Below are 18571 nucleotides of genomic sequence, written 5' to 3'. Positions count from 1 at the left end.
CAACAACAACAACAACAAAAAGAATACAGTTTCCGTTTAAAGCTAGCCGGGTGGCGGGATGCAGCCCCGCCGCTCCATCAACATTAGGTAAGTATTGAAGTTCCAATGGGAGGTGACTGGACCCTCCTTTCCCTCCTTCATTTATTCTCTATACTCAGACATCACTGATCTGGTCCATGCCTAGAAGAACTCACGGTTGGTGCATTTCTGCTGCTCTCACCTGTTTTGGTCCTACACTGATATCTCCTATTATATTCAGATCACGAGGCAACCTTTCCTGTGTTTATCTTGTTGAACCGAGTGTCCCCCCATTTATTGTACATTGCCCTCCAAGCCAGGTGAGATTCCCTGCAATGCTGCCTTCGCTTTGGCTCTTTCAGAGCCAAAGGCATCATGGGAAATTTGCAATGTAGAATTATACTGAGCTTTGAAAAAAACCAGAGTAACCATATATTTGCAGATACAGTATCCTAAACAGGAAGTTAAGATGGATACACCATACACATCGATGATGCTGGGGGTACTGATAGCTTCCCCCTTAAGAAACTAGTATTTTATTTTATACAACAAATATACATTATTTGGGCATTTAAAAAACTTTTTGTCTGAGGGGTACCCAGATGGCTCAGCAGGTGTCTTAGTTTGCTCTCTTTTGCAGTAACAGAACATCATGACCAAAAGTAACTTGGAAGAAAAAAGTTTTATTTCAGTTTACAGGCTAGGCTAGGGTTTATCACGTAGGGGAGTCAGGGTGAGAGCTTGAGGAAGGAATGAAAGCAGAGGCCATAAAGGAATGCTGTTGACTGGCTTGCCCCAATAGTTTGCTCAGCTTCCTTTTTTATACAGCCCAGAATCACCCGCCTCAGGGTGGTACCGCCCATATGGAGCCTGACATTGCCACGTTAACCATTAGTCAAGAAAACGCCCCTGCAGGCTTGTCTAGAGGCCAATCTAATGAGGGCAATTTCTCAGTCCTGATTCCTTCTCCCCAGATATGTCCAAGTTTGTGTCAGACTGACAAAAACTGACCAGTCCAGCAGGTAAAGGCACTTGCAGTGTAAGTCTGGTGACCTGAGCTGGCTCCCAGGAGCCCACACAAAAGTGGAGAGAACCAACTCCACCAAGTTGTCTCCTGACTTTCATGTATGTCCCACCCACATGTATACACACCATGTACACATACTCCATGATAAAGGAGTGTAAAAAACCCTTACGTTTGCATCCCATTTCACCGAACATCTGTCTGAAGCCTGTCATAGGGAGTAGAGGCCAGAGCGAAAGCCTGTAGGATAAGTGCTAAGTCCTTTAGTATTTCCACCCCCATTGCTCTCTACGGAGTAGCATATCCTGACTGGAAAAGAAGCAATGAAAGCAAAGGAAGGAAGACAGAGGAAAAGAAAGGTCAGACACCTGCCCAATAGAGCAAGAGGCTGCAGCTAGTGATGGACGAGTCATCAATCCTTGGCAGAGACTCGGTGGCCATTCTAGGTGTTTACTGAGACTCGCCAAGCACCACTAGAATACGGGGGTCCTTTTCCACCCCATGAAGAGGAATAAAGACATTGCAGAACCCTAGCTGACCAAAATTAACCACAGAGATTTTGGAGGACTGAGGACAGATAGAGAGCCAGAAAGTAAAAAGGCAGGGCTTAAAGAGGATCTCTGCCCTTTTAGAGAGAGGAAGAGAAGAGGTAGGAGGTCACTGGTGGCTTCTCCGCAGCTTCTCTGATCATTTAAGTTTTTACCCCACTATCTGACTCCTGATGTTTTAATGATAAAGAAGAACTAGATTAAACACTTTACTTACATGAGATCACCAGGACTGAAGGGTGGCTATTTCAGGGCAGGGGGCAGCTGAACATGTGTGAAGAGGGGCAGGGAGCCATTGAGATTGAGAAAAGAAAAGACAGGAGCTGAAGTTGACCACGAGTGAGGGTGGGGTCCAGAACAGACACAGCTGGCAGCGGTATGAGGATGCTTTAAGGGACAAGGGGACTCTCATTGGGGAGGGGTCTCCCACAGGCAGTAAAGGTATAGGGTTGACAAGTAATAGGAGATGAAAAGGGCGGAGACATTAGTGAGGATTTCTACCACAGTGAACAAGGGATCACAGGGCAGCTGTGGGCGGTAACCGAAGCCAGACAAAATGAATGCTCTCCTCCCCCCCCCTTCTCGGTTCTTTTCAAAATGTTCTCCATGCAGAAAATTGGGTGAGCTATTCTTACTCATGCATATGTATGAGAAACTGTCAAGGAAAGGTCTCAAAGCTGGGAGAAATAAAAACATCAACTCTTCATGAAGCATTACTCATGGTTAGAGTGATAGAACAATTATATCTGTCAAATGAGCTGTCCAGAAATGACACAGGAGAGTTAGGGAGAGATCCCTCAGCCGGGCGGCCTTCACACTCCTGATAGCAGCGCTTCCAGTTTAGCAGAGGCCCCGTAAGAACCTAGATAATGGGAGGTAGAAGCAGGAGGAGGAAAAGGCGCCCAATCGAGAAACAGTCCAGGAATCTGCAAATAGCAACACTCATTTAGGAGACATCATAAGCAAGGGCTGGCTCAAGCTCCAGGTCTACACCTCCATCTCTGACCTTTCAGGACGTTCTGTAGCCTGGGTTCCTTCCAGAGTCCAGTGGAAATGGACTGCATGCCAGGATTTAAGTTGGCTTGTGGTGGTTTAGAGGAAGGTGCTATGGGTTTGGCTGTGCCCTCAACAGTTCATTTGTAAAGCCATGGTCTTTACTTAGTGTAATACCTGGTTGGTGACAGTCTTTGGGAATTGGGGTCTTATAGGAGACTACACAGGTCACTAGAGATGTCCCCCAAAAGGAGACTATGGAATCTACACCCATGTTCTCTCTTCCCTTTCCCTGGCTCAAGATGTGACCACTGACTCCAGTATGTGCTTCAGTCATAAGCAACCTTCACTGGAGGTTCAAACCAACAGAAATACCTGAATTGTGAGCCACAATAAAACCTCGAAGTGACTGGAGATTAGTTCACCTACCATCTCTCATAGCTAGCTATCTGAGGTCTGAGTTGTGTGTCATTATATGCCTAAAAACAGGAACACTCCAAAGTTGTCTATACTTTAGAGACCACCAATCTTTCTTTGTCCCCTACGAACTGCTCTTCTTGCCTTTGTGACCATATTACTATCTCTTCTTCCTAAAACAGATTTCTACTCCACCTCATCATTAAGTTACAGTTCATCACATTACAATTCATCCTTCCGCTGCCAAGTAACTGAAGGAGCTCCTTCGACCATTCACCCAGATGTCCTCACATCATCTTTTCTTCTGTCTTAACTCTTCGGCCCAAATTTATCCTTTCAGAATGGATGCTCTCTTATTTCTAAGCCTCTCCACTAAGGTTACCTAGGATTTTTTTTCCTGCTTGATTTTCACGATTAAAATGTTTTAAGGAGCTCTTTCTAAGCTTCAGCACTTGACAGGTACTTAACTTCGCATATTCTTAACAATAATTCACTGTTTTCTCTCTCTGTTCTCCTAAAAAGTATGTTTCTTTCCAGATGTTCTAGTTTCTTTTCTGTTCCTGCAATAAAATACCCTGACCAAGAGCAACTGCAGTGAGAACAGGTATATTTGGCTTACCACCCCACGTTATGATGGTGACTTGCGGAAGTCACTGTGGCAGGAATTTGGAACAGCTGGTCACATCACAACCACAGGCAAGAGCAGACACAAATACACCCATGCTGCTTATTTGCTGTTCATCTATCCTTTCCTGCTCAGACGAGATCAAAGAAGACCCCATGCCTAGGGAGTGGTGCTACCCATAGTGGGCTAGTACTTCACACATGAATTCACAAGCAAAACCATTCCCCACTGACACACCCACAGGGCAACCTGCTCTAGACACATCCTCAGTTAAGACTTTATTCTTGTGAGTGTAGGCTTCCCAAATTGACAGTTAAAATTAAGTGGCATATCAGGCAATAGATTTTTTTTTTCCAAGGCATGCCGAAAAATCTTTGTCCTATGAATTCTAGAGGTTTATTGCTATAAGCTCACAATTTAAGAAAAAACTATCTTTGCTTGAAATTTGGTGTCTTTCCTGAATGTGAGGAAACATCTATGCTGGCTAACTTTATGTCAACCCAACAGAAGCTATAATTTTGGAAGAGGAAGCTACACTTGAAAAAATACCACCCCCCCAAAACTGGCCTGCAGACAAACCTGGGTGCATCTTCTTGATTGATGATTGATGTGGGAAGACCCTGCTTACTATGGGCAGTGCCACTCTTGGGCTGCTGGTCCTCAGTACTATAAGACAGGCTGAGCAAGCCATGAGGAACAAGCCAAGTGTCTTCAGTAACAGGATCTTATTAACCAGTTCTGGTGGGTAACCAAAAACAGTAGAAATTGCCTGTATTGTTTTGGGGACTTCAGTTTTGTTCCTAGGACCTTGACTAATAAAATTAACACATATTAATTATACATAATAGTGAATTTTATTAAGTCTGACATTTACACAGATGATGTATTCTGATTATGTTTGCACACATTCCCACTGTTCTATTTTGTTCCTCTCCTTCTTCCCCGAATCCTCTTCTTAACTAATCTCGTACTTCTACATACATGTCATTATTTATTTGTTTACTTTTGTGAACCAAAGACTTTCTTTAGGACTGTTACAGGTACAAGAGTGAGTAAAACTTTGTTTATAGGGGCACACACACCTTACTAGTGGCTACAACACACTGAAGAAAATGCCTCTTTCCAATTAACCATTATCTACATACAAATCTTGAGGGAGGGTCGGAGCCCTGTGATGGTTAATTTCAATTGTCAGATTTTTATTCTGTTTTTGTTTTTTGAGACAGAGTTTCTCTGTATAGCGCTGAGTGTCTTGGAACTTGCCCAGTAGACCAGGTTGGCCTCAAATGCATGGAGATCTGCCTGCCTCTGCCTCTTGAGTGCTGGGATTAAAGGTGTGTGCCATCACGGCCCAGCTTTCAATTGTCAATTTGGTCAGATCTAAAACCATCTGAGAGATGACCCCCTAAGCATGCCAGTGGAGGATTATTTTGATTTGGTTACTTGAGGTGGGCAGACTTGGCTACTGTGGGTGATACCTTTCCCTGACTCAGAACCCTAGATACTGCATAAAAGGCAACTGAGGTCAGCCAAAGCATTCAGCACTCTCTGGCTTTTGACTGTGCCTGTGATGTGACCAGCTGCCTCAAGATCCTCCTGTTGTCACTGCTCTGCCATGGTGGGCTGTACCCTTAAACTGTGACACAAAGTAAACCCATTCTCCCTTGAGTTGCTTTTGTCAGGGTATTTTATAACAAAGCAACTAAGGCAGCCCTGAAAGCCTCCTTATCTTCTAAGCCAGGGTGGTGACAGCCCCTGGTCTTTTAGAGATCCTATGGAAGTAATCAGAGATGCTGTGAGTTAAAGAATTCAGCAGCCAGGTCATGTCCAGAAGCCAGGGCTCCACACATCTACCCCCCCCCTTTCTCTGGCTCTAACATTTTTTTTCTATCTCTTCTTCTACAATGTTCCCTGAGCCTTGGAGGCGGGATAGAGATGCCCCAGTGTGTCCAGACTTCGACAGTGGTTTATTCTCTGTACTTTGATCAGTTATGGTTTTCTGCAGTCACCACTGATAAAGAGTTTCTCTGACCAAAACTGACTATTCTATGAGCACAGATCTTCATTAGAAGCCAATTAGACAGGCACACCATATTCATTTAGCAAAGAAGCAACCGTAGCTTAGCACTAAGGCCTACCACCACTCCCAGCCATGGACTGTAGCCAAGTTTACAGCACCACATGCCCATTCCCTCCTGTGGAATAGGCATCAGAAAGTGGCTGGTTGCTCCTTGTCCTAGCTTTATTTTGTTGCTGTGATAAACACCATGACCAAAAGTAACTTAGGGGAGGAAGACATTTATTGGGCTAACATTGTTAGGCAACAGTCCACCACTGAGGGACATCAGGGCAGAACCCATGGAGGGAATGCTGATTGCTGGCTCATATTTGTTAGCTTTTCTTATATAGTCCAGGACCACCTTCCCAGGGACGATGCTGCCCGCAGTGGGCAGGCCCTCCTACATCAACTAGCAATCAAGACAATGCTCACAAACCATTCTGATTTGGGCAACCCCTCAACTGAGACTCCCTTCTCAGATGACTCTGGGCTGTGTCAAGTAGACAAAGCTAAGTAGGGCATTCTCATAATAGACTTGCCAGTCTATTGGACCAGTGAATTCATCTTGTTTGGTTGTCAGTCCACAAGGGTCACAGCTGATTAGGACTGCAGCTGATTCTTATCCAACATCCTGCATAATACCTTCCGGCACTATGGTTGCTACACGGCAGAGAGGAAGCTTCCTGCCCAGTTCCAACTTTCTTTCTCTATGCCCTGTCACCAAGGTATGAAGTGTCTTCAGTAACTGCTTGTATTGTCTTGGGAAACCCAGGGACATTCCTAGTCAACAATTCTTAGGGAATTGACACTGGGATTTCCATTTGATAACCTATTGCTTATGCAAGCAGCTTAATAGTTTAATAATTATTAGAAAACTCGGTTTAAATTGCTATGGTTTCTGTCTCCCAACTGGCCTCAGCATGAAATACCACTGTTTATCCCAGTGCCAAGCAGTTTTCTATGCACTTTTTCCTCCCTCTCCAGGAAGCCCCAAAGTAACTGATTTCTCACTCAAGAATCAAAGCATGGATGGAGGTGGAAGATCAACACTGGAATACACCTGCCTGACTTCAAATTAGCACAGCAGCTGTTTGGATATTAATGTCATTTCTGAGAACTGTCTGGAAGCCTGTTGGGAACAAATCTACATGGTTTGGTCATTGAAAGAACTGGAGAATTACTCAAAGACTTTGAGTCATATTAATTTACTTCCTCTAGCATTAAGGGAAAAAAAAGTAGGGGGGTTGTTTGTAGTTCAATCTCTAGTAGCAAGGAATATAAATACCACAGGGGCGGATGTAGTCAAATATGCTAATTCTGCCTGTGCTCAGTATGAGTGTAGGAGAGGTGAGTTCCAGGCAGTCACACTACAATTCAAAGGCAATGGTTTCCACAATGCGAAATAAGTAAATACACTATTGAACTTATTTTTATCCTAGGAACTATGTCATTTAAAATAAAAGGTAAAACAAGCATCCTCATGAAGGAAATGAAATCCAAGGCTGGCAAAGAGTTGAAAACAAAACAACAATAAAGCCCTCGTGCTCTTCCTTTCCCAGGGCCAGCTCTGCTTTATTTCATGTGTGACTTGGAAGAAGATATTCTCATTAAAGCCACACACGCATAGAAAACTAGGAGGGAGAGTCAGCCTGCTACTAGGTTGCTGTATAAATTCTTACCGAGTGAATTCGACCAAGCTAAACCTATGTGTTCCAGGATCTTCTTCCCCCAAAGATCCCTTTTTTGGGGCTGCCCATCAGACAGACTAGTGAGAAATTTGGATGGTGGAAGAGAAGCAGCAGGGGCTGGAGAGATGGCTCAGCGGTTAAGAGCACTGACTGCTCTTCCAGAGGACCCGGGTTCAATTCCCAGCACCCACATGGCAGCTCACAACTGTCTGAAAATGCAGTTCCACGAGATCTGACACCTTCACACCAATGAACATAAAGTTAAATAAATCATTTAAAAAAATTAAAAAAAGAGAGAAAGCAGCCGTCCTCTTCTGGAGATCATCAGGGGTTAGAGGGCGCATCTGGGCATCACGGGTCTCTCGAATGACTTTTTGGAGCTTGTCCTCACTTTTTTATGTCCTGCGTCCAGCTCTCCTTCACAGATGTCAGCTCTGCTGAATAGCAGTGGCCTAGGTCTGACATCAGAAGCTTTACTGCATTGCCAGGAAGAGCCAGCAGCCTTGCATGGACCCTGCACTTGGCCCCTCTGCAGGTGAAATCTAGCAGACTCTAACTCAGGCTCCCGGATGCTCCCGGATGCTCTGACTCAGAACCCACAGCAGGCAAGGTGGGTGAAGGCTTTTTCTCTGACCCTTTTTGGACCTTCTATATGCAGCTCCCCCCAACTGTGCAAGTCTACATTCCACAGCCAAGTCCTTACCACAGTGATATGTAGGCATAGTGTCTTCATTTCTGTATTTAGGCTAAGAAAACCTTAACACTAAAGAACACAGAAAATAGGATTTAAAGCAACTACTTTAAATATTCCTAAAAGTCTAGAAACTACCACAAGCTAAGACCTGTCATAGTTAGTTATATAAACAAATGATAACATGATGCAATTTTTAAGAACCATTAAATTCCACATTGTAGAAGTAAATATAGCATCTAGAATAGTCTATCAAATCTTAACACTTAAAAATCTCTCTCTCTCTCTCTCTGTGTGTGTGTGTGTGTGTGTGTGTGTGTGTTTCTGAAAGAAAGGGAGGGAGAGAGGGAAGGAGGGATGGGGAGAGAAAGGGAGAGAGAGGGAGAGACAGGAGAGACAGAATGTGTGCATGTGTTCTGAAGCGAAGAAATACTCATTTAAAAATTTCCTGATGTTCCCCTCTTCAGAGTATATTTTTCTTTCTAAAAATGAATAGATGGGAAAAGATATACTACACAAATTGAAGGAAACCTCAGAAATAGAAGAGAGTTGGAGGGTCATTACTATGAAATTTCAATAATCAATATAATTAGATGAACAGAATAGAAACTGACCATAAAGAAATGGCTCACTGATTTCTAATACAGATGCAATGACAGTTGAGTGGAGAAAGGATAACCTTCAACAAATGGGGTCAAGATAACTGGCTATCCATGGGTGTTAGACAGAAGTGATCAGAAGACAGTGGATGGAGTAGGGGAGGAGGTCTACTTAGTCCACTCCTCACATGGAACCAAACTGAACCATTTGCATGATCATAAAACCTAAAACTGCCAGGCAGTGGTGGCTGATGCCTTTAATCCCAGCACTAGGGAGGTAGAGGTAGGCGGATCTCTGTGAGTTTGAGGTCAGCCTGGTCTACTAGAGCTAGATCCGGGACTGGCTCCTGAGAAACCCTGTCTCAAAAAACCTAAATAAATAAATAAATAAATAAGGCCTAAAATTATCATGCCCCAGATGAAAACAGAAAGTCTCTGAGTTAGGGAAAGATTTTATGATAAATTTTAAATCCACCAAAACCTGAAACTTAATAGACATAGTAGTGCCTGCCTATAACCCCAGTACTTGGCAGTCCAAGGCAGGAGGATTGCAGGTGTGAGGCCAGCCTGACCTACATAATGTGACCCTGTCAAATAAGTAAATTCAATTAAATTAAAAAAACATAATTAGAAAAAAAACTATTTATGAGATAGGGCTTCTCTGTGTAGTTCTGGCTGTCGTGGAACCCACTCTGTAGACCAGGCTTTCCTTGGACTCAGAGATCCGCCCATCATAAGCATGAAGTGGACTCTATTCGGGGGGGGGGGGTCGGCATAATATGAAGGGGGATGAGAAAGGGCGAGAGAGGGCACAAGGTGACTCTGTAGAGTGACAACATTGTCTACTCTCTTGGCTAAAGTGATGGTTTCACAAATGTACATACACATCAAAAATTGTCAAGTTATGTGTTTGAAGATATTCTCATTTTAAAAGAAATATCATTCTACCTCAATAAAACTATTTAAAAGTAAACAGTTTGTTTAGAATATATGAAATGGGAAAGTCCTTCCAACCAAGAATAGGCAAAATTAAAATTCATGAACAAGCCAGGCATGTACTTGGGAAGCAGAAGCGCATGGACCTTTGTCAGTCTGAGTCCAGTCTGGTCTATATAGTGAGTTTCGGGACAGTCAGGGCTACACAAAGATACTGTCTCAAAAAAAAAAGTCGTGAACATCTGCAAAAGGTCACTTTGTTTTATTTACATGGTGCAAAAACAAAAAACAAACAAAAAACAAACAAAAAACCCTCTATCTGGGGGCTGAAAAGATGACTCAGTGTTGAAAGTACTTGCTGCTCTTCCAGAGAACATAGGACCCAAGTTTACAGCATCTATATCAGACAGTGAGTGTTACTCTAGCTTCAGGTGATGTGGTGTTCTCTTCTGGCCTCGACAGCCACTCACACTCGTGTGGCTTGCACACACAGATACCACACATTCACATAAAACGTTCTTCCTTTTACAAAATGCACAGTATAGTGGTTTGTCTATTTATAGTCTCTAAGCTAATATGATCTGTTTTTTAAAGCCTTTTCTCATCAATCAAATAGAAAGTAATTGTTCCCTCTTGTGAATTACCATAACTTATACTAATTTTCATAACGTAATTTAATGCATTTATCTAACCACTTACTAAGTGCCTCACATGGGCCAGGCACAGGCTTGATGCACCATATACAAAGGTTAACAGAGAATAGTTCCTTCCTTAAAGAGCCTTACAGCCTAGTGATGAATTATTTATTCAATTAGCTAACAAGCAAACAAACAAGTTGCAATAACACACTAAAACAACTCTTCCAAGAGCCCTTCCCCACATTGTCACCAAATGCATGGTAATAATCTGAGAGTTGGCAAAGGCCAAGGTCTAAGTCTAGGTCTCCAAATTCTCCTAAGGATGACTCTTTTCCCAGGAGAGAAAACAGGCAGAAGGGAGGAGGTAGATCTGCAGAATCTGGGATGGAAGAATGATACCCACAAGTCAGGGTTATGCCATGGTTCCAGGGACAGCCCTGGGTTTTGTGTTATTGCTACTGATTTTCTCATCCTTAGAGAAAACATATGGGTGGCAGCCATTGGACTTCTATGGGAGTTGTACCAATCTAATTGTGAAAGCAACTTCTGAGGGTGTGTCATTTCCAGTTGCTACAATAGCATACCATAAACCAGATGGCTTGTAACTAATATTGTACTTCTTACAGTTTCAGAGGTTGGAGAGTCCAAGATCAAGTGACTGGCAGGCTCAGTATCTGATGAAGGTCTATTTGCTGGTCCACAGATGGTACCCAAGAGCCCTGTCCTTGTGTGGTGATAGGAGCAAACTAATAACTCTCTGAGACCTCTCTAATCCCAAACATCTACCCTCGTGGCCTAATTCTTTCCATATAACACCCGTCCTCATGCTATCAGCTCGAGGGTTAAGTTATCCACAGATAACTTTTGGAGGATCATAAGCATTGGGGCCACACATTGTCCTGGGGGTGTCCTTGGGACATTTTGCTTTTTCACATGACCAAAACCTCTTCTCTATGTTCAAATTCTAAGGAGGAAGAAAAGTGGAAGAGACAGCACTGGGGAATTGGAAGTATGGGAGATGAGCTAACTCAGTTATCTCTTTTCCCATGATCAATATCTATGCAATTACAGAATTCCAAGTAGCACAAAACCCACAAATTGAAAAGGTCTCCAATTACAATGCGGCCATTTGAATTAAACAGCAAGGAGAGATCCCTCAAACCCCCCTCAGGGCAATTCATCACCACAAAAACTTTTAACCTTAAAGATAGTTACATCTACAGGTCTCAGAGGGGAAAGGCATTAGTACTTTATTTAAATTGGTCTGCACCCACCGGCAAAAGAGATGGCTCCAGGAGACAGCAAGGGTCCCTGGAGCTCTGCATCTTCCTGAGCACTGGGCTGGGCTCTTACCTGTAGATAGGGTCCTGCATCACCAGCATCTTGCTCTCATCCCATGTCCACTCCTTTTTCTGCAATAAAAGAAGCTGTAAATGAATAAGTTAGGCTTGTCCTCAGGGCAGAACCAGGGCACACATTGTGCTACTAATGCATATGCAAACACACGCATTTGCTCCTGACTTTTTCCCTCTAAGAGGCTCAGAGTTGATTGCTTCAAAAGGACAAGTGGAAAATGTCATGTGTCTGGTCTGATCAGTTTCCTGCAGGCGCTTTAGGAAAGCGTCTCTCCAGGCACAGAGGATGGGAAGGAGCCAAGAAGGCCTCATGGGAGCACAGGCGGACTCTAAATTTCTTTATAGAAAGTCAGGGGGCGGGGAGAAGGCTATATATCAATCAATCCAGAGGAGTGGAAAAGGGGGAATAAAACAGAGAAGGGGCAAAGATAAACCTTCAGAATACGTGGACAATGTTGTCCAACCCAAGTGAAATGTAGCCCCAGGCTCCTCTGGGAGGGGATAGTGACTGAACCCATGTGTCAGGTAAGTTGACTAGTGCCCTTGCAGTTTCTCATAAAAGGATAGTCATGCTGGCTGCGACCAACTTGCTGTGACGGCAGAAAAGACTGCTGAAGCATGTGCAGAGGAGGGAAAAATGAGGATGAGAAAACTCAAACTGAAGAGCCTGAAGAAGTGAGCAGCACCCCAATGTGTGGTGGGAAAGCTCCTGAGATCAGCCACCTTCCCTCAGGCCTGACTCCCAGTGCAGGGACACAGAGAATCCTGCACCACCTTTCCTGGTCTTTATCACATATACATAGTGTTGTCAAGGGAAACTGGGGGAGATTGCATTCATCTGTGAAAAAAAAAAAAGACTCAAGAGAGCAGGGAAACACTGCATTAATAAATGAGGTCTTTTAGCGGGGTGGGGTTTTAAATAGAAGGCGCAGGATGGTTAGCCACTCTTAAAACATGGAGGTTTGAAAGCTCTCCAAGAGATTACAGAAGACCACGATCAGGCCCAAAGAGTAACACACACACACACACACACACACACACACACACACCCCACATACTTGTTTCCTTTAAATACTTGTTTGAGAATTTCATGCATGCATGCAATGTGTTTTGATCCCTCTTTTCACTTCCCTACCTAAATACTTTTCCTTCCCAACATCATGAGCTTTTTTATTTATATTCACGGAGTCCATTTAATGTAGCCTAGATGTGTATAGGTATAGGAATAGGACCATCTATGGGAGCATGCAACTGACTCTCTCTTTCCTAGATGCCATCAATTGCCAACAGCTCCTCAGCTGAGGATGGAACTTCACGAGTCCCTACTCCATCCCTGTTGAGAATTTGGCTGGCGTGATCTTGTACAGGCAGTTCCAGCCCATGACAATGTAACATCAATGCAAAACTAGAGGTAGATTTTAGACTGGTTCACAAGCACTCAATATTAATCAATTTAAACAATTTTACAGCCCACAAAATTTCAGTTATACCTAAACTGTAACTATTGTTTAAAGAGTCTTTTTCATAATGGCTATTCATTACCCTCCAATGTTCTAAACGGCCTATTTAGAATAGCACAGAATGGGGAGACTAATTAATTTTCTAAGAACCCCTTCAGAAACATAAACATAGCAGGTTCAGAACTTCCTTATTAAACAGTTTCAGGGTTTACAAACAGCCCCTACTGGACACATTTTCCAAACTTTCTGTTATCATAGTTGACACGTTTTGTACATACGACACCTGTTCCTGCAACCCTGATTCTCTGAAGCCCTTTGACTCTGACTCACCTGTGGTCTGGTCAGCATGGGAGGAAAAGACAGCCCTCGCCGTATTTTGGTAAGGACATCACCCTGAACCCATCGGCTTCACCACTTCATTAGCTGCCTCATCACTCCACGAGCATCCATTGGAGCCATTTTCCAGTGGATGAGCAGAAATATTTTTTAAGGTTTAAAGTCCAAATAGCTGGATGGCTATTTCCAACCTAGAAAAGTTTACTATACGCACTATTTAAAGAACAATATAAAATATATGAGGTGTGATTTGATTTGGGGCTGGGTGGTGGATTTTTTTTTATATAACATGAACATTAAATTGAGCCACGACTGTAGTCATGATCTGTTCTGCCTGACCTTTCAACTCAACCAGCAATATTCATAAAGCGTCGACTATTCGCTGCTGAGGCCTTCTGGTGAGTTGATTTCAACTGTCAATTTTTTTTGTTTCTAAGATTTCTACTTAGTTCTAATTAAAACTAATTTCTTATGTACCTACTTTGTACTTTTTTATTTGTTCAGACAGGAGCCGGACATGGCGACACAAACAAATTGAGGCAGGGGGATCACTGACCCCGGGAGTTAAAGAGCAACCTGGGTAGTATACTAAGGCATGTTCTCAAAATGAAAATAGAAACAAGAGTATCTATGACTGCTCTAAGAGCATTTTTTAGGACTCCTCCCTTTGTCTTTGTCAGGTAACTTTACCAGATCTGGCAACCTGGGAAAGACACTTCCTACCTTTTGTCTTCCTCGCAGAGTGAGATTTTACTCCTACTTTCCCATCTTCAGAATGCTATTCTAACTGTATAGAAGTCCACTGAGATTTACAGTCTTCAGGTCTGGTTAATTTCATTGTATGATGTGTTGTCTTTGCAAGAATTTATAATAAAGTTTATTTTTTTTTCAAAGTGAGATACTTCTTATTCCTTCAATGGCAAATTACTTTCATTTGAAACCCAGGACCTTTAAACTATTATAAGATTTGAGATTCATTTAAGCTTTGTTTTAGTGTCACCCCACAACCATGCCCCAAGAGGGGAAAGAGAAAGACACCACCTTGCCAACGATGGCTTTCCTACTGGCCTCTGTTGTTGCTGCTGTGGGTGCTGCTCCAGCTCCCCACCTGGCTCACAGAGGCCAGAGTGCTTTGTGCTTGCCTTCCACGTATCCTCCACCTGGTGCTGCATGCAGCCTCATTACTGCTGGGCAGTGGTGGGAGTCCAGGAGCCCACAGGCCTTCACTGACATCACCCAGGGAATAAGGTGAGAAGGTGGGAGGAGACATTACCATTGGCCAGGATGGAAGGCTTTCAGCTTTCTCTGATGGGATAGGGTGCCTGACTCTAGCCCAGCAGTGGGGAAGTCAGGATTCTACTTAGCCGGGTTGGCCTCACTGGGGATTTAGAGAAGAACTATTTCCTAAACATTTGCCTGGGAGAGCATTATGCTCAGCTGTGTTCTACCTAGCCAAGGTGATCTTTTCCTTCTCCTTTGGGTAGAGAGCAGGCTGCATGTACTCCCATGGCATATCCGGGTTGCCAGCTTCTTTAACTGTGAGTCTGGGATAGATGAGGCATAAAGAAACTTCAGCCCACAATCATTTAATTCCTGGTATCCGTGGTCCAAGCCCCAGTAATGGCAGATGGTTTCTGTGACCCACATATATTTCTACTCAAAGTGGCTGTGATATTAAGACTGAATCAGAACCTAGATTACATTTCTGGCCTGCCCAGTCTGCTCCCAATTCAAAGTTAATCCTGGGAGGACTCATCTTTGCAACTCTAAAGAACGCAACTAACCTCTCCATTAAAAGGAAAGAGTAGAGAGGCAAAACAATGTCATGTAGCTATTTCCTTTTTTGGCATTCTTGGGCAGGAGGATGGCAAGGCCAGACTCCAGGCATCTTGTACGAGTTTCACGGGAATCAACCAATACTGGCAGAGTCTATTGAAGCCAGAAATTAATTTTAGGAGCAATTCCTGCATCCACAGAGCACATCCTTAGAAGGAAGGAAAACTCTCAGCAATACATTCACTCAATTATTGTCCTTTTCTGAAAAAATCCCATTAAAACTTTCTCCTCTTCATTAAAAACCTTGCAGTAGCCTTGGGTGAATCCAATAAATCTATGAGGAGAGCAAGAAATGAACACAGTAACTCAAAAGGTTTAGGGGAAGGGTAGCCTCTCCAAGGTTTTGATTACCCAAGAATTTAAGGTAAACAGGAATTTTGCTTCTTGTTTTTTCTTTAAACACAGACTCTTCCATGTGCCAGTGATACTCCAAAAGTATCAGGATGGGAATGGAAGGTCTGCAGCCCTCAACACTGTTGCACGCCTGGTGTTCTTCCTGCCTGCCTCATCCACAGAGCTCACCAGAGTAAGGTGTGGCTCCCGGTTTGCAGCCTCTTCAGAACAAGAACCCAGTCTTCCGGGTTCTTAGAACAATGTTGGCCCCACTGCTGGGGATAATTTAGACGCCGTGCAGTGTTGGGAACAGCTCAACTCAGGGGAAGCTCCACACATCTGGGCTTTCGTTTCTGCAGCACAGCGGACGGAACCCAGAGACTCCGGCAGCACCTTGCTATGTAGTATGTACACTGAGCTATGTAGAGCCCAGCTTAACTGAAGGACTGTTAGATTCTCCTTAGTCCGAAGTGACTTCTCATCTCCTCTATTTCACAAGCATTTGAAAGACAAATAGACGACAACACAAACAAGCCACCCCTTCTCACTTTTCCAGATGAAAATACATTTTTCATGGAAAAAGTAGCAAATAATAATAATAATAACGAGAGATTGAAATAGGAAGAAAGACTAATAACTGTTCTTTACAAGATTATAAATTAAGGTTAGCTTCAAGCTTAGGCTAGAAGGTATAACTGAACAGTTATCATAGCCAAACTGGTTCAAGCATCTTCAGCAAGCCCACATAACTCCAAGCTGTATCCAAAGCCAGCCTCCTCTTCTTCTCCCCTCCCCTCCCTTTCTTCTTACATAAATGCTTGAAAATAGGCCTTCAATTCTTGGTAGCTGTGAGGACATTTTTAGTTTTGCTACTCTCCGTCCTGGCTCAGCTGTAGTCTCCGAGACAGGCAGGAAATGAAGATGTCCCCAGTCTGGAGTGGAGTGGAAGGATAGAGCAGGGGTCCAGGCCTCTAAAGCTCCAGCAGCACCCCTCTAAGTACCCTCTGTGGTGTCCTTCACAGCATGGGAGGAGCAGCAGGGCTACCTTCAGTCTCCTTCCACCTCAGACATGTCTCACATGAACCCTCTGGGAGTGCAAGAATTAACTATAGAAAGGGGTGGCGGGCAAACTAGCAAAGTCTCCAGCAAGAAAACACTCACCCCCCACCAGCTCTGCAAATATAATATAATGGAATGGAGGCAAGCCACAAGTGTGGAGCTCGTCCCCAGTGAAGCACACAAATACCTAGCCTCCAGCCACACCTTGTTCTGCAGCCCTAGATGTAAGTCCCCTGCTTACCCCCAGGGCCCTGTGGAGCCTTTTATGGGTGCTGTGAGCCCAAGTTTACTAGCCTGACCATCTCTCTAAACATGACTCTTCACTTTCTTTTATAAGTTCTTTATTATAGAGTCTTTTGAATGCTTATTTTATTTATTTAATTCTTTTGAGACAGGGTCTTACTAATGTAGCCAAGGCTGGCCTGGAACTCACTATGTAGACCATGTTGGCCTTTAAACTCATAGTGAGCTGCCTGCCTTCTTAGTGATAGGATCAAAGGTGAGTACTACTGTTACCTGACTTGCACAGTAGTTTAATTTTTAAATTTTTTTTTTATATTTTGGTTTTTTGAGACAGGGTTTCTCTGCAGCTTTAGAGCCTGTCCTGGAGCTAGCTCTTGTAGACCAGGTTGGTCTCGAATGCACAGTAGTTTAAAAAGTCATTTGGAAGGTGTGGGCACAAGAGCATACTGAAATAAGATCCAGAGAGAGTGTCGCTAACCTAGTGCCTGGCTGTATCTTGCAGGCCATCACTACAATCAAGCAGGGATCATGCAAGGCTTGGCTGCTCCTAACCCAGTGCTGAGGAGGGAAAGCAGTCCTCCCAGGAATAGTAGGGGGTCTCTGAGGGATGGCCTGCCAGTCCTGAGGTTGCCTGGCAGTCCCAGTGGCTCTTACCAAGCGGCCCCACAGTCTGGCACTCATCAGCCTTTCCCGGCTGCTGCCCCTTTTACCCTTTAGGCCTTTGCCTGGCACTTGTGTCTTCTCAGACTAACAGGGCAGGGCAGGAAGGACAAAGAGAGGGAGGGAACTCACCTTTATCTCTTTCAGGTTTTATTCTCAGATGTTTCCTAGTTCTTACAGGATAAAAGCCCATTGGGCCTTTTTTGCTTGTTAAAAAGTTTTCTAGATTTATTTTGCATGTATGAGTGTTTTGCCTACAGGTATCTATGTATCTATGTGTACCATATGCACTCCTAGTGACTCTGGAAGTCAGAAGAGGGCATCAGATCTCCTGGAAATGGAGCTACTGATGGTTGTGAGTCACCTAGTGGTTGGAAATGGAACCTGAGTCCTCTGTAGGAGCAATAAGTGCTCTTAACTGCTGAGCCATCTCTCCAATCACCACCCCCAAACTGGTTTTTGTTTTGTTTTGATACAATGTCTCTTGTAGCCAGGGCTAGCCTTGAACTTATACAGGTCTAAGGATGACCTTAAACTTCTACTCCTCTGTCCCCTGTCTCCAAAATATTAAGATGATCGGTCTGTAGGCCTACAGCTGGTTTGTATGGTACTCCATGCATGCTAGGCAAATACGCTACTGATAGACCTGCACCTCCAGCCCCCACTGATCTACCTAAGCAGGGAATTTCTGCAGAACATTTACACATTAAAATTGGCCTCCTGTTTTAAAGATGAACGCAGAGGCTGTGGGGGCAAATGAGTTCCTGCTAAGGCCCTTTCATCCTGTTGTAAACAGCCTGCCTTATCTGCTTCTAAACCCTATCCTCTTTGTTAAGGTGATGAAATACAAATCTTTTCCTCTCCACTGTCATGGAGGTCTCCGCTTCCAGGAGAGAGTGTGGGTGAAGGGCCTGTGTGTGCTTCTCTGAGTCTGATAACGGGGGTAAGCACATCCGGATCCAGAACCTTCATTCCTTTATGTACCGAGTTCAGGTCAAGTCCTCCATGGAAAGGCATAGACCTTTTGGCATTCCAAAAGCTTGCACTAGGAAA

General features: G+C 43.8%; 1 protein-coding gene across 3 annotated transcripts in view; it reads right to left on the bottom strand.

The window, feature by feature from the left end:
* LOC119827302 (carboxyl-terminal PDZ ligand of neuronal nitric oxide synthase protein-like) overlaps positions 1–18571 on the bottom strand; it is a 295495-nt gene that overhangs the window by 68566 nt on the left and 208358 nt on the right. For 2 of the 3 annotated variants that reach the window (XM_038348855.1, XM_038348857.2), the window contains one exon: positions 11590–11663. In XM_038348855.1, coding sequence (XP_038204783.1) covers positions 11590–11663 — 74 coding nt within the window. The remainder of the gene's footprint in view (positions 1–11589; positions 11664–18571) is intronic. The other variant, XM_038348856.1, reaches the window with a different exon arrangement.

The sequence above is a fragment of the Arvicola amphibius genome, chromosome 12 (genome assembly GCF_903992535.2).
Source record: "Arvicola amphibius chromosome 12, mArvAmp1.2, whole genome shotgun sequence".
NCBI lineage: Eukaryota > Metazoa > Chordata > Mammalia > Rodentia > Cricetidae > Arvicola > Arvicola amphibius.
Note: the sequence above shows the minus strand (reverse complement) of the source record. Positions and strands in the feature narration are given on the sequence as shown.